General features: G+C 42.1%; 4 protein-coding genes across 5 annotated transcripts; 2 read left to right on the top strand and 2 right to left on the bottom strand.

Annotated features, from left to right (window-relative positions):
• Positions 1-217: 217 nt before the first annotated feature.
• srsf3b (serine and arginine rich splicing factor 3b) lies at positions 218-4,545 on the bottom strand. Its single transcript, XM_057326064.1, has 6 exons — positions 4,436-4,545; positions 2,966-3,176; positions 2,747-2,881; positions 928-966; positions 766-852; positions 218-693 (listed from the first exon to the last, which is right to left on the bottom strand). The coding sequence occupies exons 2-6, from the start codon at positions 3,166-3,168 to the stop codon at positions 666-668; spliced, it is 492 nt and encodes a 163-aa protein (XP_057182047.1). The 5' UTR covers positions 3,169-3,176; positions 4,436-4,545; the 3' UTR covers positions 218-665.
• A 1,246-nt stretch (positions 4,546-5,791) lies between these two features.
• Positions 5,792-7,268, top strand: pth4 (parathyroid hormone 4). 2 transcript variants are annotated; one of them, XM_057326068.1, is made up of 2 exons: positions 5,792-6,082; positions 6,456-7,268. In XM_057326068.1, exons 1-2 carry the CDS (start codon positions 5,994-5,996, stop codon positions 6,706-6,708), a joined length of 342 nt encoding a protein of 113 aa, XP_057182051.1. In that variant the 5' UTR covers positions 5,792-5,993; the 3' UTR covers positions 6,709-7,268. The 2 variants fall into 2 exon arrangements, with proteins under 2 accessions (XP_057182051.1, XP_057182052.1); XM_057326069.1 differs by having other exon boundaries at positions 5,793-6,082; positions 6,459-7,268.
• Positions 7,269-7,561: 293 nt separating this feature from the next.
• apobec2a (apolipoprotein B mRNA editing enzyme, catalytic polypeptide-like 2a) lies at positions 7,562-12,946 on the bottom strand. The gene is made up of 3 exons (XM_057326059.1): positions 12,315-12,946; positions 9,437-9,969; positions 7,562-8,043 (listed from the first exon to the last, which is right to left on the bottom strand). Exons 1-2 carry the CDS (start codon positions 12,521-12,523, stop codon positions 9,441-9,443), a joined length of 738 nt encoding a protein of 245 aa, XP_057182042.1. The 5' UTR covers positions 12,524-12,946; the 3' UTR covers positions 7,562-8,043; positions 9,437-9,440.
• Positions 12,947-16,690: 3,744 nt separating this feature from the next.
• On the top strand, positions 16,691-19,697 carry elf3 (E74-like factor 3 (ets domain transcription factor, epithelial-specific)). The gene is made up of 9 exons (XM_057326058.1): positions 16,691-16,821; positions 17,106-17,263; positions 17,521-17,751; positions 17,828-17,956; positions 18,045-18,155; positions 18,243-18,311; positions 18,404-18,514; positions 18,593-18,788; positions 19,053-19,697. The coding sequence occupies exons 2-9, from the start codon at positions 17,113-17,115 to the stop codon at positions 19,156-19,158; spliced, it is 1,104 nt and encodes a 367-aa protein (XP_057182041.1). The 5' UTR covers positions 16,691-16,821; positions 17,106-17,112; the 3' UTR covers positions 19,159-19,697.
• The last annotated feature ends 2,055 nt before the right edge of the window (positions 19,698-21,752 follow it).

Here is a 21,752-nt window from a genome sequence, read left to right on the forward strand (position 1 = left end):
CAAGCTAATTGATAGGAAATAAAAACTAATCTTAACCTGCGAGAACGTCACTGTCAGTGCACATGAGTTCACACAAAAACAATCAAACATTCACCCGAGGCGCCTTCTTCATTTGTAACTTATCTAGAAATGCAGAACAGGTGCGCATTTTAGACCTCACCCACACCAAGACAAGTGTTTAAATAAAACAAATCAAATGAAAATCAGACGCAAGAAGTGAGTGTTTTGTAATGAGATTTAATTCAGATCAACACTATAAACAGTACAAACACTACAAGGAAAATAATATATGAAAGCTGTTCTTCATTTCTCCCCCTGCTGTCATTATAGTGCCATTACACCCCCCCACTGCTGCTCTCATTACACAGTAACAAATAAAACCTAAAGGAACCAGTTCAGAGCAGCAGATTCCACTCTCAGTCCACCTGACCAATCACACGGAGATTGCCGCTTTTACATCAAATAAAAAAAGATTCTTAAAAGTGTGCGAGATGGAATGATGTCACATAAAAAGTGACGTACACCCGCTAACACACACACACACAGGCTGCCACAGAAAACAAATGAAACTGTAAAATAACTGCTGCGTAAAAAAACAACCACGGGAGACACGGATGATTAAGTCTTCTTGAAGATGCCTGATCTGTGTCGAGGTTCCATCACGTTTATTTCCTCTCGGTAGATCTGGAACGACTGTAAAGAGAACCGGGTTCAGCGTTCGTCAACATTTCTCAAACACGCATGAATTATATGAAGGACACTTACCTCCTTGATCGTGAGAAAGATCTTGAGGGTTTGTGGTTCCTGTCACGGGACAGAGATCTTTCCCTTCTGCGCTCTCTGGACAAAGATCTAGAAAGAGTCCGAAGAACATCGCTTAGCGAGATTCAGTACACGAGACGGAGAGAAGATTATCGTTGATCTCACCTGCTACGACTACGACTGAAGCTCCTCTTCCTGGGAGATCTGAAGAGGAGGGAAAATGAGCACAAGAGTGAGCAGACGGTTCAGAAGACAAGAACAGCCCTGAATCTCCAGCCGGCTAGAACTCAACACCGCCCTGATACAGGGGTGGAGTGGAGATCTGCTCTCACATCATCATCAAGAACACACGAGGGTTGGGTGAACCTCGCGACACTGCTCTGAGACTAGAACTAGTTAACATCAGAGTCTAGAATTCACGCACAGCAGACAGAATGGAGACAGGGAAAGAAACCAAAAAAAAAAACACACACACTGAAAGCCCTTAACCTCCGTTTGGGCTCCCCATCAGTCTGCTTACCTAGCTTAACCCCTCTCTCTCTCTCTCTCTCTCTCTCCCTCTCTCTGTGTGTTCAGGAGATTTCATACCAACCCTGTTTGATTCAACTGCACAGGAGATTTCTCCTCATCTTACATCTGTATTTCAGCATTAAACTGTATAAAGCAGGAAAAACTTACTAGGCTTTTGGTTTTCAACAAGCTAGAAAAGGCGAAGGGGAGGCGGCTGGCGGCCGGGGAGCAGAATTGGTGGGAAAGTGCAGGCCAGATGCCGCGAGCTGATTAGCTGGCGCTGATTAGCTGGCTTGCGGATGGGGGCTGGACGTAGTGGATTTTTCCTGCTTTTATTGCTTAGCTGTAGGCTGATGATGCCGCTTGGAAGTGTAGACATTGGTAAACGTTAAACGCCGATTGGTGAGGAATGTGAAGTGGGCCGCTGCCGATTGGGTGTTAAGGTTGGAGGAGCTGACAACGGCATGCTCAGGAACCAATGGGCTGGTGCCACCTGATGACTGGCCGTGCCTGGGTCATGTGACACCGACCCAGCCAGCTGATTGGGGCACGCTGGTCACATGATGCTGAAAGAGGACTAGTAGACTGACTCAGAGGGTGGTGAGGAGAGGCATGGTGGTGACTCTGCAACGGGTTCATTTTTATTAATATAGATGATAAAAGAAAATAAAAAACAACCTTCATTTAAGTCAACAAAAGATTGCATTCCAACCATTGACACTCGCCATTATCTTACTACAGACCAGCGACTGGGCTTTGAAATCCAATTTGCGCGAGTTCTCGCCAATCAACGAGAAATATTGTGAATCGCACATGCCGGAAAGACGCCGATCGCATTTCACCCCGGAATCAAAACACGACGACAACAATTTAAACTTTCATTGACATAAAACAAACGTTTCCTGATGTCTGAGGCTAACAACTACATAGAACATAACGCAAAAACAAATTAAAGGCTGCACAATTAAATCCAATGGTTTTGATAATGGGGTGAAACATGACGGACTTTTGTTGTGAGATTCACTCGAATAAAACTTGATCTGAGGCCTCAAAACGACACGCATGTGTATATTTTATTCTTAAAGCATCCGTGGTCTTGCAGTGCGCACGTTTAAGTTCATTTTCAATAAATCCTGATGTGTGCGGAAATTCGCATTGAAAAACGTTCCATGCACTCATCAGGATTTGGAAAGATAAACTTATCGTAAACTTATAACGTAAAAAGCACAGTTTACACATCAGGCCTGCAGGTAAATCGAGATCTATAAGAATTTGAGTAGCCCAGTCAGGCGCGAGTTGCATTTATTGTTTAATGGTTATCAATGATAATGAAGATGGAAGAGTAAAGGATCTCCAGCAGACAGAAGCAGCCCGGCGACGAGCGCAGGCCTCCGGGTCCGGCGGGCCGATCGAAACCCATTATTACCCTCCGATCCAACACCTACATACACCTGAGGGGAGAGAAAGGGTTTACCTGCGTCTGGCGGTCGGGCTACGTCTACGGTGGTCATCGCGTGGGCGTCGGCTCCAGGATGGAGGCGGACCCCGGTTACGATTTCGCTTCTCCCCGTTGGACAACTCCACCCTCACCCGGCAACCGCAAAGAGTCCTGCGTGACGACAGCACACGGTTAAACCACAATACAGAAAAAAAATAATTAAGAGACGAGGGAAGCGTTGTGATTGGCACACACCGTCCGTCCAGCTCTCTGACGGCGTCTGTGGCATCGCGAGGGTCCTCGAACTCCACGAACGCAAAGCCGGGAGGATTCCGGGCCACCCAAACGCTCCTCAGGGGTCCGTAATAACCGAAAGACCTCTCCAGCTCGGATTTATTGCCATTGTTGCCCAGGTTACCCACGTACACCTTACAGTCCAGAGGACAATCCCGATGCATGACTAGATCTGCAGGACCCAAGAGCTCACGGTTAACAAGCATTCACACTTCTGCATTAGAATCCATCAGAACTTCAGTGCTGTTCCTAACTTGATCAGGTTTGGAACGAGAGACAAAAGATTTTTTTTAAAAAGTGTTTCCAGGTAATGAAAGTGGTGCAAGTTCCTGCTAGATGCAAATGAATCAACCCAATGAACCTGTCAAAACCACACCCCCAAAAAACCCAGGACACTTAAGACACTGTGGAATAAACCACTTCAGTGTTTCTTTGAGAGCATTCAGAGACTTTGTAAAGGTTTTAACTGAATACAGGGGAAAAGGTGTGGCGGCATATCTTAGTTTCACCGTCATTTGAGTTACACGTCAAAGAAAAATGTGCTAATGCTTTAAGCCTGTAAAATCAACTTGGATTATATTTTTTACTAAAACTTACTTTCTGGGAAAAGAAAGCAGAATCGTAACTTAAAAAAAATGAAGTCATGTTTTTCTGTTGCAGTGTATAAAAAAAGTCCAAGACATCCTAACGTTGACTGCGCACAAACCTTTACTTTCCTTGCATATGAAAACCAGTCATTATAGCAGACCATTGTGACGCCCATATGGCGATGTGTGGTGCGCCCCTCCCTACATGTAGCTTTGATCATATTTTAGGACACTTTTAGCAATAGATTGCGCTACATTTTACTATTCTTTTGTGTTTAAACCCGCCCCCAGATTTTTTTTCGTTACATCGCTGCTTAAATATCGTTTAATGTCTCCTCAGGTTGCTCTCCGAGAGCTTCACGATCACTGTATTTTAACACTTCCATACTACACCAGTCGCGTATGAAAGAAGTATAATAATCTAGAATAAACACACAGAAATCTTTGTTAGAATTTATAATGTAAAAGCACGTAAAATGTAACAACGAACTGAGAGGAATCAATGAACTCGGGCCTTAGCTTTTGTTTGCAGCTCAAAATGGCGCACGGCGTGCACGCGCGACTAGATTTAAACAAACACTTTAACGTTGACCGACACTTCATCATTAATCAACACGAAATAAAGAAATATAAACTGTTGCGAAGATTGAAACATTATAGTTTAAATAACGAGGAGAATTAAAGACGCGTTGTTAGCGGCTAATCCGGATCAACGGTAAAATGGCGGCCTGCAAAAAAACCCACTCAAATCGGTGTAAAACACAAAACAATCGCGCGATTCTGCTACGCTCATATTAAATATGACAAATGCACTGGTAATCATAAGAAACACACGTTAATTTACCTTGAGTATCGCGCGCTTGTCGACCGCGTTTCTGCTCGATTTCGGTCTCCAGTGTGTCGGGTTTGCTCTGAAATGGCGCAGCGCGGAGATGCGAACGCAAATTCGTACTAGACGATACGTCATGACGCACGCAGCGTAGGCCGTGTCCTGGCGTCTGCAGGCTGCATAGACGGTCTGTGACAGGATCTCATCACATCGTGCCTCATCTGAGAGGAATGACATTAATAATCGCCAGTGTTGGGCAAGTTACTCTGAAAAAGTAATTAAATACTAGTTACTAATGACATATTCAATAGTGTAATTAGATGACTGTACAAATTACTTTTTCCAAAAAGTATTTAGTTACTTATTACTAATTACTTTCTATATCCCGTATCAACCTTGATCAGTTAAGTGATTCAAGGATAGACATGAAACGGCTCTTTTAATTCATTCAAATAAATCATATTAAACTACATAAAGTAGTGTTATTAACTGACCAAAGTATTACAAATGTGAGAATTATACATTAAAGCACAGATTTTAAAGTTGATGTCAATTCCACTATTGCTCACACATATAGTAGGCTACACACAGTATTTAGTTGAATTACATCAGAAGTAACTGTTAAATTACAGAAGAAATTAGAGTAATCCCTTACTTTACTTTTTCAATGGGAAAGTAATTCAATTACAGTAACTAGTTACACCCAACACTGGTAATTATAAACATCACAGAACCACGCGTGTAATCATTTCTGTCTGTTTCTCTTATAAACGTGTCGTGTGACTTTTAAATGTCATGCTTTCGATTATTTTCTGATCAAAGTTGTCTTTTATGATTTAATGTGTGGTTTGAAACTTCATGAGAGAATGATCGGTTTTAATTGAGAAAGTTTGTCATCTTGTGTCAGTTGCTAGTTAGAGATGTTCATGTGCGCAGGAATGAAAGCTGAAACATCAACATCCCACTCAAACACCAGCAGACCGACATTTCTCACCTACAGAAACCACATCCAAGATGGGTTGCTACGACGACGAGACTCCTTAGAGACGCTCCTCTGTTCATGTGGAATCACATTGATGATGTCACGTGGTTTTGAGCTTCTAACGATCTAACTTTCAGACAATCCTGAAGCTTTTCATGGACACCAGCAGCATTTAAAGTTGTGATGAATCGAAGAAAACATCTGAAAAACAGTTTTTAATTCTGAAGCTAATAGTTCGTAGAGTTGATCTGATGCTCTTTCATCTTCTCTCATATTTCTTTCAGGTAGAAAAACACGTTTCTCAGCACATTCACATTTTCTGCTTGGAGTTTGAAATTCAACCGCAGGAGTCTCTGTGAAGTTCATCAAAATTCATCATAAAGGAGTCGGACTGATAATTGGGAGTCTCGGGGGTCTGACTGTGACATCACTTCCTGTGTTTTGGAGTGCAGGGGGTCTATATAAACTCTGAGGAGTGACTGTCTGTCAGTCCAACACCTGCAGGAGAACAGACAGCCGTCTCACAGTCAGAGAGAGAGAGAGAGAGAGAGAGAGAGAGAGAGAGAGAGAGAGTTGTGTTTTCTTCTGTGGATGATGTTGAAGGGTCTGTGGTCTCATCGGCGTCTGGCTGTCGTCTTACTGATGGTGATGACAGTCGTTCAGTGTCAAGACAGCGAAAGGTAAACCTTTTTTATTTGAAATGTATTTCATATCTATATGTAGTTTTTATTTGGTCATTTTAAATTTGTCCATCAGCAAATTTGCTGCAGCTTGAATTTGTCATACATCACACAGAGTTATTTTGTTTTTTCACTTTGGTTTAGTAGTTTTATTAATATTTTGATATTTTAGTTTTTGTAATCATTTTAGTTTGGCTGGATTTAAGTTAATTCTGTTTAAGTTTTTAATGACTAGTTTTAGTACTTATTTCAGTTTTTTTTGTTTTCAGATCTTCATTACATTTGAGGTTTTCAAACAATATTTAGGCCTGTATTTGATTGAACAGAAATGTTTTGTTTGGCCTGAAATGTTGTGACGTGGTGTTTGTTCCAGCAGACGGGCGGTGACGGAGCATCAGTTGATGCATGATCGCGGTCGCTCCATTCAGAGTCTGAAGCGTTTGATCTGGCTGTCCAGCGCGATGGAGGGTCTTCACACGGCTCAGACACGCACGCTGACCCCCGGTGACCCTGACACCCGCCCGGGTCTCCTGCGCTCTCAGCCCGGCCACAGGAGGGCGCTGGAGACGCTGCTGAGTGACATGTACACGCCTCACCTCACCGCTGTGCTGGACGGAGAGAAATAACACCCGATGACCTGAATAATCACACGGCACTGCTTCGACCAATCGCGTATGACATTGAAGTAATGTGACGATATGATACACCCTGATGTCGTTGACCGATCGGTCTGTGCGGCGCCTCGTGACGTCACCACGTCATCACTTTCACAGTGTGTTTGATTTATAATTCACACACAAACTGTACGTCTGTATTGTTGAGTGCTGGTTAGCAAATGTGGTATCACACGTTCATTGCTGTATAGTCCTGCCTAAAGATCTTCAAGATTTATTTATAACATGATGAAACTTCTCATCGGAGGTTCAGATGTGCTTCTTTCTGTAGTCCCAGCTGTTGATATGTGAGGGATTTGAAAGCTTTACAGTAAATTAGGTCGATGTCGTGAATGTCTGTGTTTAGATTTTAAAGTCCCAGTGAAATTAAAAATGACAATTCGTATTTTTTCATGAAATATTGCAGCGTTTATAGTAAACAGTTGATCAGTGTTGGTGAAAATTCATGTACCCTCAATAATCTTCAGTTAATATCTGAAAATGCACTTCCGCCCTGAAATGACTATCCATCTCAAATTAGACGGCTTGGGCGGAGTATCCGCTAACTCCTCCCCTTCAACTGTCAGTCTGCTGCCAGTTTCATTTCAAAATGCAACAGCGGTTTTTACTCATCCAATCAATTTGCAGGGGAAAACGCAAGCCACGCCCACTCATTTTCTCCTTTGAAATTCCTTTTCACTCAGAAATGTGTCAGAATACGGAAGTAAAAACAATCGGAACTTCCGGTTCACGGGGACTTTAAATGATTCTCACAGATGATTGAAATGATCTTCATCACACAGCAAAACAAGACAAAACCCTTTAATTTTCCAAAACAGTGAAGGTGAACCTTTACACACGTAGTTATTTTCATTTCGTGTGCTTTATCAATATCTCAAAACAGCTGTAACGTTTATTTATTTGAAATTCTAATAAAAAAATTACATTTCTCGATCATTTTCTCAGTGTGAATTCGTGCTCTGACCAGCATGAACGTAAAAAAGTTCAATAAAACGAATCTAAAATCCATCACAGGTCCACAATATAAAACAGGTGAAAAGTGAGGCACCACAGAGAAGTAAACAGAAGTCTTGACAGCTGATTCAACAGGAAACATTTCAAGCGTCCCGTCGACATTACGAAGACTACTTAATGAAATGAATCTGTATCTTCATACCATTCTGGGATTTCAGACAACAGACGTCACACACACGTGTTTCACAGTATCTCTCTCTCACGCACACACGCACACACACACACATACAGTCTCTCTCTCTCTTCACTTTTGGAAAGAGTACGCCCGTCATCCTGAAAAAGAGAAACATTTCAAAACTTCAATGTAGATGAAGGGAAAGTAAAGGCAATCCCAGAATGCACTGGGAACACATTTCTATGCCATGCACAGAGGAAAGGCAAGAGATGAGAAAACAGACGTTACAGGAAACAGAAATCATTTAAAAAGTATAAACAAAAGTTTAAAAGTATAACATAAGGAGTGAATATTCACCAGGTAAAGAAATATTTGTTTAATTTCTATTCAATTAAAAACGGACAGCAGATGGCAGTAAAGCAACATTTTGAATGTCAGCAGTTGAATGAGCTCAACTTGAATCCAAGATGGCCGACAGATTTAAGAGAAAGTTTCAATGGGAGTATATTTTATTTTTTAATCAAAAGTGATTTCTAACAGCAATAGTCTTGTGTTTATTTTTTGCTGAATGTATAATGAAATAATTCCATTCGGTACAGTTGTGCCAAATGTAAAATGTGCTGTTTTAACCAATATCCAGAACAGATCGGTTTAGGCACTTTCTGCGGTTTTATTCTGGATTCACATGAGTAACACGGTTTGTGTGTCATGTGAAAGTTGTGGTCTGTGTCTCAGATCTCACACTTTGTGACGTTTCATTTGTGTTAGAATGGTGTTTTTGTAGACAAACTGTCAAGAATGAGTTGGATTTTTGAGACAGATTGAATATTTTCTCTGAGATGGTACCCTGACAGCACACATGCATCTGGGGGACGTCTATTTGATGTCTGCATTTACATCTGCAATACGTCTCTGAGACGTCAGATGTCATATATACGTCTAGAAGACGTCTGTGTGATGTTTATGATTTAGAATGGATGTAAAGCTGCTCTTTCTAAGACGTTTAGCAGATGTTTTTACACTGAAGATGTTTTCCAGATCTCTAGCAGACCTCTTACAGACGTACCTGTGCTAGCTGGGTACGGACTTAATGTAGAAGAATTGTATCTGGAATACCGAAACGATGTATAATTCACTGCTAGAATATTCAGCTTATACCAGTTATAAGCTTATACCAAGTGTTTTTGCGTTTAATTCGATTCTAAAAAAAAATGTGGGGTTGTTTTTTTTAACTCATGAATGGATAAAATATAAAATACTGGCAAACCCAACTATTGGGTTACATGAATCTAGAAAATGTCCAAATTTGACCCAACCATGGGTTAAAACAACCCAACATTTGTATACAGTGCGTGTGATCCAGACTGGTGATTTATGGTTATTAGCTGGTCCAGATCTGGTCTAGACCACCTTGGAAAAACTATTTACATCAATGTGTTCTAAAAACACATGGTCCAGATGGATTCAGTGAGGAAGCAAATGTGTTTCTAGTGGTCAGGAAGCCCTTTAATCGTATGATTGTGTCTCTTAAATCGTGTTTGCGTCTCTTACTGTCTCACTGCAGAATATCAGCCAGCTTCTCCTGATAATACTCGTAGTTTTCCTGGCAGTCCTCCCACGGCGTGAACTGCTGATCGTCGTTCTCCACGAACGTGTCCCAGGTGTAGTTGAAATCCAACGGCTTCATCATGCGTAGCTTACAGCCAGCGGCCGCCAGCGCCTTCAGCCCCGCCTGGATCGCCGGCTCCTCCCACTCGAAGAGACGAGCGGAGAAGATGGACAGACGGACGGTTTTGCGTGACTCGAGGATCTCGGCCAGTTTCCCGGCGCAGGCAGCGCAGGGGCTGGACGACACGTACCAGGTGATGGTGTATTTACAGGCGGGGTCACAGCTGGGCAGGACCTGCTGGAAGAACGCCTCCTCCGCGTGAGAACCCGTGTGCTCGTCCTCTAGGTAACCTCTGAGGAGACCGTCGGCCCCGGGACCTTGATCCACCAGATAACACAGGAAGGTTTTGTTTCGGCCGGATGAGTATTCCACGTTCTTGAACTGAAACTTGAAGAAGAAGGGATCGATGCGGTTCCTAAAGACACATGAGAGATGAAAAGATGTTATCTCAGATATTTCATCTTAAATCTTCAACCTCGGCTTACTATTCTTTAATCATTTTAGTCTCAATTTGATCTCAGATGTTTCTCCTAAAACTGTTTAGGAGAAATAAAAAGAGAAACAAATGAGAGTGTAACTGTTGAAACACACGAGAAGTATGAAGGTGTAAATGAATGTAGATTGTTGAGGTCAAATAATCTTGATGTGATGAGAAATGTTTGAGTTGATATCGAGATCTTCAATAATATTGACGTTTGATTGCAGACAAGACAAATCTGATCTCAGTATAAAAACGTATAAAAACAGCCGTTGTATTTTGAAATGGAGCTGGCAGCAGACTGACAGTTGAAGGGGAGGAGTTAACGGATGCTCTGCCCAAGCCGTCTAACATTCGTCATTTCAGATGGAGAGTCATTACAGGACGGAAGTGGTTTTTCAGATTTGAACTGAAGATTATGAGGCCACACGGATTTTAAAAAGAGAATGACCCACATTGATCAACTATTTACTATAAACGCTGCAATATTTCATGAAAAAATAAGAATTGTCATTTTTAATTTCACTGGGACTTTAAGGAAGTTTCCAGTTGCTCTTCATTTAATCTCACTGATGTCTACGAGAAATAACCGAGACATTAAAGAGATCTCATCTGTGATTTATCTTATGAAAGAACAAAGTTGTTCTGCTCGTGCAATTTTGGCAACTGTTTAAATGTCACAGAAACAAATCTGACATGCGTTTATCTGTAAGCAAATGTTGAGATGAAGTCAAAGTGAGCGCAAGTTGTGTTGTGTGTGAAGTCTCGCAGCAGTGAGTCTGGTGTTATGTGAGGGGGTTTCTGGGGTTGTTTTTAACACCGGCTGACAGATGGAATGACTGCGAGGTTATAAATACCTGCAGGCCGAGCAGATCTGTATATTCTTAGATTCTGACCCATATACAGATCTGTATTGTGTGTTTGCTGCCAGATCGAACCTGAAACTGCACCTGCTGCATGTGTCAACATTATTCAATTAAACACCGAATCACATCTCGTTCATGTCTCAACTCTTTCTCACGGACAGATATCAGAACACATGCAGAGCAAATGGAGATGTCTCTTTCTTGAGTTATATTAACTTAATAAAATCATTTAACTGATTTCAGTTCAGTGGAACATATTACATTTTTTATTAAAAGTTCAACAGTTAATTTATCTCAAATATACAGAGTTTATATATAGTTTATTTTATGAAAAAGATATATTTAATATACACTTCATATTTCTGGTGAATTCTGATAGAAATACTTGAGTTACTCAGATTTTACACAGTATATTTCATTGATTTCACAGCTTAGAAGTTTGCTCAATTTTTTTGAGTGTAAATTGTTTCACGTGAAATCACCGTAAATATGTTCAGAATGTGAGGAAAAGACCTTTGAGGTAATCTTGCACATCTTCTCTGGAGTTTCAAAAGAGATCTCAAGAATGTCTCAAAGTTTGCTCGTATACGTACTAAAGTCTTAATATAAACTGAAAAGTTTTTGTCTCAAGAGCAAATGATCCGAGCTATGAGATACAAAAGAACTGTCTGTCCCCGCAGGAAAAACGAGCACAAATGAGATCTCACTCATGTCTCAACTGTGTCTCTTGGACAGGAATAACAGAGAACACATGAAGATTTCTCCTGTTTCTCAGATGCTTTTGCCCTTATTAATCTGACATATTTCTTCTGGAGTTTCTCGAGAACGTCTCAAATTGTGCTCATGTACACGCCGACGTCTCAACATGAACTCGAAGGTTTCTCATCACATTCCCTCAAAATGTAATGATGCAAATACGTTTTTCAGATCTGTACCCTTACTGTGTGTCAACAATTGCTCCTAAACGCGTTCACCTCAGGAACCTTATGAGAAACATCTGAGACGAAGCTGATACTTCAATCAAACGTAATTGAGAACTGGAATGAAGCCTTTTAAAAGAGCAACTTTTGAGAAATAGGGTTCCTCCCAGACACTTTTCTAGTGCTCTGAAGTGTGATATACGCCACTATTCCACGAGCGTCGCTTTATGCTCCTCTGAATGATGAATGTTTGATGTCTCATCGCAGGTCAGTGTGTTGGAGAGAATGAAACGATCTCTTCTGTGGTATTTGTGAAAGCTTTAGATGACAGACATTCGTGGCCCTGGAGGGGGTCGGGCTGGAGTTATCGGTCTCTTCGTTCCACGAGCGTTCCTCTCAACCTCTCCACAGAAGCACATGCAGGTTTGAAGGACGAGCGAGTGAAATACAAACACGCGGATCTTCAGGTTAGCGAGGCGGCGTTCTTCAGACTCACCCCGTGATGATCTCAAACGGCGGCAGCTCCATGGGTTCAGGCTTCTCTCCGTTGGTGGCGTCGGCGGCCGCTCCATTCTCCTTCGGCGTCTCCGTCTCGCTCACCTCCGCTTCTTTAGCGGGTTCCTCATCTTTCTTGGCCTCAGGTTCTGCTCTCTCTTTCCTCCTGACTGTCGGGCGAGAGCTAGCGCTGCTCTTTCTGTCGGCCATCACTGAGACTGAGCACACGCACACACATCACTATTTATAACAGCGTGTCGGGCAGACGAGGGTCGCTGAGGCTGTGTGTGTGTGGGGGGGGTCGTGAAGCAGCTGTTGGTTTCTTCTATAAAAAGACCAGATGACAGATTGAAGGAACTCTTACGAGAGCGTCAGCGTGAGACGATCATCAGACCTGACCGAGTTCTCATCTCTGTCTCGGGTGTTTCTGCTGAGCAGCGTTTGAGACATGGTTGTGTTTCAAAGTGTTTCAACTCTTTTGAGGTCGTACAGGTGTGTGATGACATCAGTGAGGCGATCTGCAGAAACACAGTTATGATGTCATATGATCCAGGTGTAGTGAATGATCATTTGATGACTGTTGTAGTTATCAGATCTCACCACATGATGGCAGCAGTGTGCCGCAGTCTTAGTGAGAAACACAGGGGCTTTTCTGCTTGACTTAGAAAATAAGTGTGTTGGTGGGTGTGTTTGTGTGTGTGTGTGTGTGTGTGTGTGGGTGGGTATAATGTAAGTGTGTGTGTGTTTGAGAGAGAGAGAGTGTGTACTTTGTCATATTTTGGTGACACATCTGTAAAATGCAGAAGGTTTTCAGTAAGCGTTCAGTTCTACTGTTTATAGGAGTCTGTAGAATTAAGATATGTGTGTGCGTGTAAATAAACATGAGTGTGTGACGTGTTGAATGGAGATTTCAGTGGAAGTGAGATGATGATATGATGTTAAAAACTGGGTTTGACTTTGGGTTCGTCTGCAGTCATTATCATTTACTTTTTATCTAAACAATAGATGATTATCACATGAGCTCATTCACACACTGAATAAACGTGTGTGTTTGTGTGTGCGCTCGTGTCCGTGTGTGGGGGGGGAACATTAGTGTTTGGGCATCAAATGCTGTAAAATCACAATATGAAGGAAAGCATAATGGGACTTTAAAAAAAAATGTTGTGTCTTAAATGAGAGTGTCTGGAAAGGGTTTGGTTAGGGAAGGTGGTTTGATAATTATCATAATTATATTAATTTCAAAACAATAGAGATGATTGAGGAGTTCCAACATGATGTAACACATCTATGTGTGTGTGTGTGTGTGTGTGTGTGTGTTAGTCAGCTTGGGGTCTTGCCTGTTATATATTGACCACATCTAGTAAAGCGTGAAGGTCAGCATGATGGAGAGGAATTCCTTAACACACACACACACACACACACACACACACACACACACACACACACACACACACACACACACACACACACACACACACACACACAATTACTACAAGAGAGACATTCTGGAGAGAGTGGACGGCCGAAGACTCGTCTATAAGTTTGGGAAGAACTCGACCGGCTGGAGGATCGAGGCGACGGGATACTGAAGACCACCTGAGGAAAGAGGGTCGCTTCCACACGTAGAGACTTTGAACTCGTGATAAATGAGGAACGTCAGATCCTCTCTTTAGAAACAAACTCTTTCCAGACGGAAAGCTTTCACAGAAACTGTAAGCCAGTGTTATGGCTCGAGTAGGTTTTATGAACCAGTAAAAGTGCGTTGTTGCTCCAGTAGATGAGCTCTAGTTATGATGGCACGCGGGCGTGGCTCGAATCTCATCTGTATATTCCATATTATGACTCTTTGTATCAACGCATGTTTTTTAACTGTAAAGCGATTGGAACAGTTGAATTCGACAGAAGGAGGGTGATATGAAGTATGTATCTATTCCACTTTTTATAAATGTATAGATTATGTTTACCGTCGAAATACTTGTCAATCAAGTGCCAATCAGATTCTGTTCAATTCATCTGTGATTTCAGTCACTGAATATTGCGTATGAGGTTTTCTCTCAGATGGTGTTCACGTTTATTTACTTTGACTTGTGTTTTGTACAATGCTTTTCTAAAATAAAGTCATGTTCAAAGGAAGACTCGTGGTTTCGACTATCATTCCAGATCAATCCTATCAAACATTATCTTATATTTGAGCCTCACCCTTCTGACCTATGAGCCAGACCTTATTTCAACATTGACTTTCATGATCAGATATCACTGATGTGTGCCGAGAGCGACACGCTACAAATGTCAACACACAACACATAAGAAAGAAAGAAAGAAAGAAAGCGAGAGGACACAGATGCTGCCGGACAAAGTCTAGCGTTTTCCATCTTCATTTTGGAGAGTTTATATCAGATCAAGCCAAACAAACCTGGTTTCATTTCTGACTGCGAGACGTGTTTGTGCTTTGAGAGACATTCGGTTTCAACGCAACACAAAGGTGTGTCTTCCGTCTTCAGCTCATTGGGACGTCAACGATCGCATGTTTCATCGCAGCTGCACATTTGCATGTTACAGCACAAGAGACTGTTGTTTAGAGGCGCAACATTCAAATAAACACGCACACGTATGACACACAATGACATTTGAATTACAAACCCACATGCAAAACAAGGCCGAGGTGAGACGCGTCTTGTGAAGTTCATGCGAATGACACAAACACGCATGCTGATTTAATCCCTGTGAGATCTGCAGAAATAACCTGAAATTACAGTCACCTGAGAGATCTAATCGCTCCTTTCAGAAGAATCCGTCCGGCAGCGTTCGGTTTCATGATCAACGCTGAAGTTTCACTCCAGGATTAATTGATATGCAATAAAAGCGTGTCAGTGTGTGATCGCCTCATTCTGCAGAAATGTGTAGGCATTGTGTGTTGTGTTGTGTTGTGTGACTAACAGACACGCGTGACTACTGTTCGTATTGTTTTGTAAGGCTTGGCTTGAGATTGAGAATGATTCGGGTCAAGAATGTTTTGGGCTTTTTTCATTCTGTCCTAAACTGAACTCGCATTCTGTGTTTGAATCCACATTCACATGTGCTTTTGTGTTCTGATATGATCCGTTTTCTGAGCTTCACCAGCCTGATCTCACCAGGTATTTCACTGCTTCATTTCTACGATGTGATTCGTATTGACACGTTTGATTATTTAAATGAGAAATTACGAAGCTCCGACCCTAAAGCTGTCAGTCACATGAATTCATAGGAAGCTCATGAAACGGAATTGTGTTGTTGGATTCACTGCACTTTACTTGTGTTGACACTTGTGTGTGTGTGTAGACCTCACATAAGAACACATGATGTTTTCTGCACTCGCTGTCGTTTCTGAAACTCAAGTCCCGTCATGTTTGTTTGGAGCGTCAAATTCCAGCCGTGTTCTCTGGAAGGCATTTGATGATCAATGATGAAGATCTGGATCACAGCAGCTTCATTTACAACCATGACGCTGCAAAACAAGAGGATAAATATCACTGAAATACATACAGTGTTGACAAAAATAACTACAGATAAATAACAAGACTGAAAGATTTCGGTGCTTAAATATATTAAAGGCATTTGTTCAAATGTAATGCTTTATTTAATTAAGACCTTCCTAATTAAAGGGGAAGTTCACCCAAGAATCAACTTTGAGTGATTTTCGACTCACCCACATGATGTTAAACATGTTTAGAGAACTTTCAATACATAAAGCAAATGAGGTTGTGTAGTGAACATTTATTAGGAACGTTAAAACGATTTGGCGCACAAACCTAATACGCATGCTCTCGTCCAAGAAGAAGACGAAGAAGAAGTGCTCTCATGAACGCGCGCCATACACTGACAAGACAGAGGAGAATATATCCATTAAAGTTTGTCTTTTGTGACAACTGACACCATGATGTCTGTGAGGAGGCCTGGAAAGCTCTCGGATGTCACATAAATATCTCTATTTGTGCTTGAAGACGCCGGAAGTTCTCTAAAAATGTTTAACGTCATGTGGGTGAGTAGAAAATCACTCAAAGTTGATTCTTGGGTGAACTATCCCTTTAACAAACAAAATGTATATATATATATATATTTTTGTTGTTGTAAAAAATACAATTTTACAACAAATTTAATTACATTTAAATAAAAAACAAATTGTGCACTTTAATTATAACAATGAAAATAAACAAATGAGTTATTTAACAGAAATGAAAAACCACCCCACACACACTCTTCATAGAGAGAGAGAGAGAGAGAGAGAGAGGGGGGGAGAGAGAGAGAGAGGTTCGCTGGAATTCCCCCTCCTACCAGCCGCACTCACCTGGCCCCGCCTCTGCAGTCTCACCTGGCCACACCCCTCTGTCTGCTATAAAACTCAGTGGACAGCAGGTGAATGAGCACAAACTCTGGAGAGTGTGAACGACCTGAACACCACTGACATTAAACCATCACAGTCTGGATTATTACACCTGAAACACAACAACAGCTTCGCATCACTGCCGCAGGTAAACCTCATTATTTACATCTTAAACGTCATTTACATCAGCTTTCTTTTGAAAACGGAGGAGAAATTGAATTGGATTACTTTTACTGGTGTGTTATGTATTTAGCACAAAGCTGCGTTTGCAACGATGCAGAAACTGTGAAAAGTGCCACTGAACTCAATTTGAAATGCTTTAAAAATGTCAATGGAAAAATGTGAATTTGAACACAAAAACCCTAAACTTGATCATTATTTTTGTGTGTTTCTTTATTAAACATTCCACATTGTTTTTCCGTGTTATGACAGAACTCTAATGGCGTCGAGTGAACTCTGTCAAATCCTCAACAACGCGAATGCCAACCTGTACCCGTCTGATCCGCAGCCCAATCTGTTGAACATGATGCTGCGAGTGCCACAACTCTCTGAACTCACCTTCAACAATAACAACAACATCAACACGACAGGTAAGAGCTCATCAACACACTCAAGACATCTCACCGTCAAACCCATCCAGCCGCGCCATAATCTGGCATCCCTGCGGTTTGACCTCCGCCACCGACTCTTACAATCATTAACTCAGGGAATGTTTAACTTGGCCGACAGAAACGCTTTCGTTTTGATCCTCTGGCGATGCGGTCATTGTTGACGCTCAACGGTGCGAACACAAACAGACGCTCGGCCCTGGAGCACTTGAGTCTGACGTTTCTTTGAACTCCGGCAGGTCCCTGGCACCAGGTGAATCCGCAGTCGTGGAGCAGACAGAACGTCCTGGAGTGGATTGGATATCACGTGGAGGACAGCAGGGTTGATGCCAGTCTGTTGAACATGGCCTACTGCAACATGGACGGGCCGATGCTCTGCGGGATGTCCAGAGATGATCTGATGGCTCTGTTCGGGGCCGTGTTCGGTGATAAACTCCATCACAGTCTGGAGAACCTGAGAGCCAGATATGGTGAGCTACTGGATTATATTAACCTCAGTGAATGTTTTCAGGTTCTTTGCGTTAAACATCTCGATTCAATCTGCAGCTTCGGATCTACAGGAGAACGCGGTTCTGAGCGAATCTGAATTCGACCTCCTGGACAACCTCCTGTTTCCCTTCATGAGCGTGCCGGGTCTGGGACCATTGCTGGAGACGGTGGTGGTTCAGCCCACAGGTAAGAATCACGAGAAGACGTGTCTGTCGAGCGCCTCTCAAGCGTGCATGATGAATAATGTTTAATATGATGTAATGTGTGTTCACAGACAGATCTGAGGTCGAATACAGTTACCTCAGCGAGTACAGAAACCAGCTGACTCCAGAGAGCGATCACGGTTATGATTCTCTGTCTGAGAGTCTGCAGAGCTCTCACAACGGTACGTGACACTCGATTTTAACTCCCACTCCAAACGATTAATTCCATACGTCCTGAGGTCTGAAGTTTCTCTTTGTGGTTCTTGCAGGGAGTCTGATGAACCCGAGCTCGCCCGAGTGCAGTGGAAGCGATTCTGATCCAGAATACTCCGTCCCCAGTAAGTTTCTCCAGTTCAGTTCACACTGCAGGAAACTGAGCAGTGCCCCGCGACAGAAAAAAAACTCATCCCACGCCTTCTTTTCTCCTCAGAGGACTCTGTGAAACCAGAACCAGTGCAAGCCAAAAAAAGAGGCAGAGGGCGACCTCCGAAGCAGGCGAAGGGGTTCGATCACATCATCGAGTCCAAAAAAAGCAAACATGGTGAGTAAAAAGATCTCGGAGTGATGCACTATCAGATGCGAGAGAAGCGTTTGTACTCATCGGGTCGATGCGTTTCAGCTCCAAGAGGAACTCACCTGTGGGAGTTCATCAGAGACATCCTCATCCACCCCGAGCAGCATCAGGGTCTGATGAAGTGGGAGGACCGGCGGGACGGAGTCTTCAAGTTCCTGAAGTCGGAAGCCGTCGCTCAGCTGTGGGGTCAGAAGAAGAAGAACAGCAGCATGACCTACGAGAAGCTCAGCAGAGCCATGAGGTAAACACGTCCACTAAACGTCAGAACGACATCTGCTAAACGTCTCAGAAAGAGCTGCGTTACATCCATTCTAAATCACAAACATCTTATGGACGTCTTCTAGACGGCAGACGTCTCAGAGACGCGTTGAAGATGAGCAAACACTCAAAAAATACGTCTTGCAGATGTAATGCAGACATCAAATAGACGTCTCCCAGATGTACGTGTTCTGTCATCACGACTCGAGGACAGCAGATTGATCCAAACGTGTGTGATTTTTTACAGATATTACTACAAGAGAGACATTCTGGAGAGAGTGGACGGCCGAAGACTCGTCTATAAGTTTGGGAAGAACTCGACCGGCTGGAGGATCGAGGCGACGGGATACTGAAGACCACCTGAGGAAAGAGGGTCGCTTCCACACGTAGAGACTTTGAACTCGTGATAAATGAGGAACGTCAGATCCTCTCTTTAGAAACAAACTCTTTCCAGACGGAAAGCTTTCACAGAAACTGTAAGCCAGTGTTATGGCTCGAGTAGGTTTTATGAACCAGTAAAAGTGCGTTGTTGCTCCAGTAGATGAGCTCTAGTTATGATGGCACGCGGGCGTGGCTCGAATCTCATCTGTATATTCCATATTATGACTCTTTGTATCAACGCATGTTTTTTAACTGTAAAGCGATTGGAACAGTTGAATTCGACAGAAGGAGGGTGATATGAAGTATGTATCTATTCCACTTTTTATAAATGTATAGATTATGTTTACCGTCGAAATACTTGTCAATCAAGTGCCAATCAGATTCTGTTCAATTCATCTGTGATTTCAGTCACTGAATATTGCGTATGAGGTTTTCTCTCAGATGGTGTTCACGTTTATTTACTTTGACTTGTGTTTTGTACAATGCTTTTCTAAAATAAAGTCATGTTCAAAGGAAGACTCGTGGTTTCGACTATCATTCCAGATCAATCCTATCAAACATTATCTTATATTTGAGCCTCACCCTTCTGACCTATGAGCCAGACCTTATTTCAACATTGACTTTCATGATCAGATATCACTGATGTGTGCCGAGAGCGACACGCTACAAATGTCAACACACAACACATAAGAAAGAAAGAAAGAAAGAAAGCGAGAGGACACAGATGCTGCCGGACAAAGTCTAGCGTTTTCCATCTTCATTTTGGAGAGTTTATATCAGATCAAGCCAAACAAACCTGGTTTCATTTCTGACTGCGAGACGTGTTTGTGCTTTGAGAGACATTCGGTTTCAACGCAACACAAAGGTGTGTCTTCCGTCTTCAGCTCATTGGGACGTCAACGATCGCATGTTTCATCGCAGCTGCACATTTGCATGTTACAGCACAAGAGACTGTTGTTTAGAGGCGCAACATTCAAATAAACACGCACACGTATGACACACAATGACATTTGAATTACAAACCCACATGCAAAACAAGGCCGAGGTGAGACGCGTCTTGTGAAGTTCATGCGAATGACACAAACACGCATGCTGATTTAATCCCTGTGAGATCTGCAGAAATAACCTGAAATTACAGTCACCTGAGAGATCTAATCGCTCCTTTCAGAAGAATCCGTCCGGCAGCGTTCGGTTTCATGATCAACGCTGAAGTTTCACTCCAGGATTAATTGATATGCAATAAAAGCGTGTCAGTGTGTGATCGCCTCATTCTGCAGAAATGTGTAGGCATTGTGTGTTGTGTTGTGTTGTGTGACTAACAGACACGCGTGACTACTGTTCGTATTGTTTTGTAAGGCTTGGCTTGAGATTGAGAATGATTCGGGTCAAGAATGTTTTGGGCTTTTTTCATTCTGTCCTAAACTGAACTCGCATTCTGTGTTTGAATCCACATTCACATGTGCTTTTGTGTTCTGATATGATCCGTTTTCTGAGCTTCACCAGCCTGATCTCACCAGGTATTTCACTGCTTCATTTCTACGATGTGATTCGTATTGACACGTTTGATTATTTAAATGAGAAATTACGAAGCTCCGACCCTAAAGCTGTCAGTCACATGAATTCATAGGAAGCTCATGAAACGGAATTGTGTTGTTGGATTCACTGCACTTTACTTGTGTTGACACTTGTGTGTGTGTGTAGACCTCACATAAGAACACATGATGTTTTCTGCACTCGCTGTCGTTTCTGAAACTCAAGTCCCGTCATGTTTGTTTGGAGCGTCAAATTCCAGCCGTGTTCTCTGGAAGGCATTTGATGATCAATGATGAAGATCTGGATCACAGCAGCTTCATTTACAACCATGACGCTGCAAAACAAGAGGATAAATATCACTGAAATACATACAGTGTTGACAAAAATAACTACAGATAAATAACAAGACTGAAAGATTTCGGTGCTTAAATATATTAAAGGCATTTGTTCAAATGTAATGCTTTATTTAATTAAGACCTTCCTAATTAAAGGGGAAGTTCACCCAAGAATCAACTTTGAGTGATTTTCGACTCACCCACATGATGTTAAACATGTTTAGAGAACTTTCAATACATAAAGCAAATGAGGTTGTGTAGTGAACATTTATTAGGAACGTTAAAACGATTTGGCGCACAAACCTAATACGCATGCTCTCGTCCAAGAAGAAGACGAAGAAGAAGTGCTCTCATGAACGCGCGCCATACACTGACAAGACAGAGGAGAATATATCCATTAAAGTTTGTCTTTTGTGACAACTGACACCATGATGTCTGTGAGGAGGCCTGGAAAGCTCTCGGATGTCACATAAATATCTCTATTTGTGCTTGAAGACGCCGGAAGTTCTCTAAAAATGTTTAACGTCATGTGGGTGAGTAGAAAATCACTCAAAGTTGATTCTTGGGTGAACTATCCCTTTAACAAACAAAATGTATATATATATATATATTTTTGTTGTTGTAAAAAATACAATTTTACAACAAATTTAATTACATTTAAATAAAAAACAAATTGTGCACTTTAATTATAACAATGA

The sequence above is a fragment of the Triplophysa rosa genome, linkage group LG25 (genome assembly GCF_024868665.1).
Source record: "Triplophysa rosa linkage group LG25, Trosa_1v2, whole genome shotgun sequence".
In the NCBI taxonomy this organism is placed as follows: domain Eukaryota; kingdom Metazoa; phylum Chordata; class Actinopteri; order Cypriniformes; family Nemacheilidae; genus Triplophysa; species Triplophysa rosa.

Excerpts from the sequence above, each read along its gene's own strand:
- elf3 (XM_057326058.1), top strand. The coding sequence starts at position 17,113 with ATGGCGTCGAGTGAACTCTGTCAAATCCTCAACAACGCGAATGCCAAC. Across the intron at positions 17,752-17,827 it reads GAACCTGAGAGCCAGATATG|CTTCGGATCTACAGGAGAAC; the intron begins GTGAGCTACTGG and ends TTCAATCTGCAG. Across the intron at positions 18,312-18,403 it reads TCCAGAATACTCCGTCCCCA|AGGACTCTGTGAAACCAGAA; the intron begins GTAAGTTTCTCC and ends TTTTCTCCTCAG.
- srsf3b (XM_057326064.1), bottom strand. The coding sequence starts at position 3,168 with ATGCATCGGGATTGTCCTCTGGACTGTAAGGTGTACGTGGGTAACCTG. Across the intron at positions 967-2,746 it reads AGCCCGACCGCCAGACGCAG|ATCTCCCAGGAAGAGGAGCT; the intron begins GTAAACCCTTTC and ends CCTCCTCTTCAG. Across the intron at positions 694-765 it reads TCTTTCTCACGATCAAGGAG|TCGTTCCAGATCTACCGAGA; the intron begins GTAAGTGTCCTT and ends TTCTCTTTACAG.
- pth4 (XM_057326068.1), top strand. The coding sequence starts at position 5,994 with ATGATGTTGAAGGGTCTGTGGTCTCATCGGCGTCTGGCTGTCGTCTTA. Across the intron at positions 6,083-6,455 it reads CAGTGTCAAGACAGCGAAAG|CAGACGGGCGGTGACGGAGC; the intron begins GTAAACCTTTTT and ends TGTTTGTTCCAG.
- apobec2a (XM_057326059.1), bottom strand. The coding sequence starts at position 12,523 with ATGGCCGACAGAAAGAGCAGCGCTAGCTCTCGCCCGACAGTCAGGAGG. Across the intron at positions 9,970-12,314 it reads CCGTTTGAGATCATCACGGG|GAACCGCATCGATCCCTTCT; the intron begins GTGAGTCTGAAG and ends ATGTGTCTTTAG.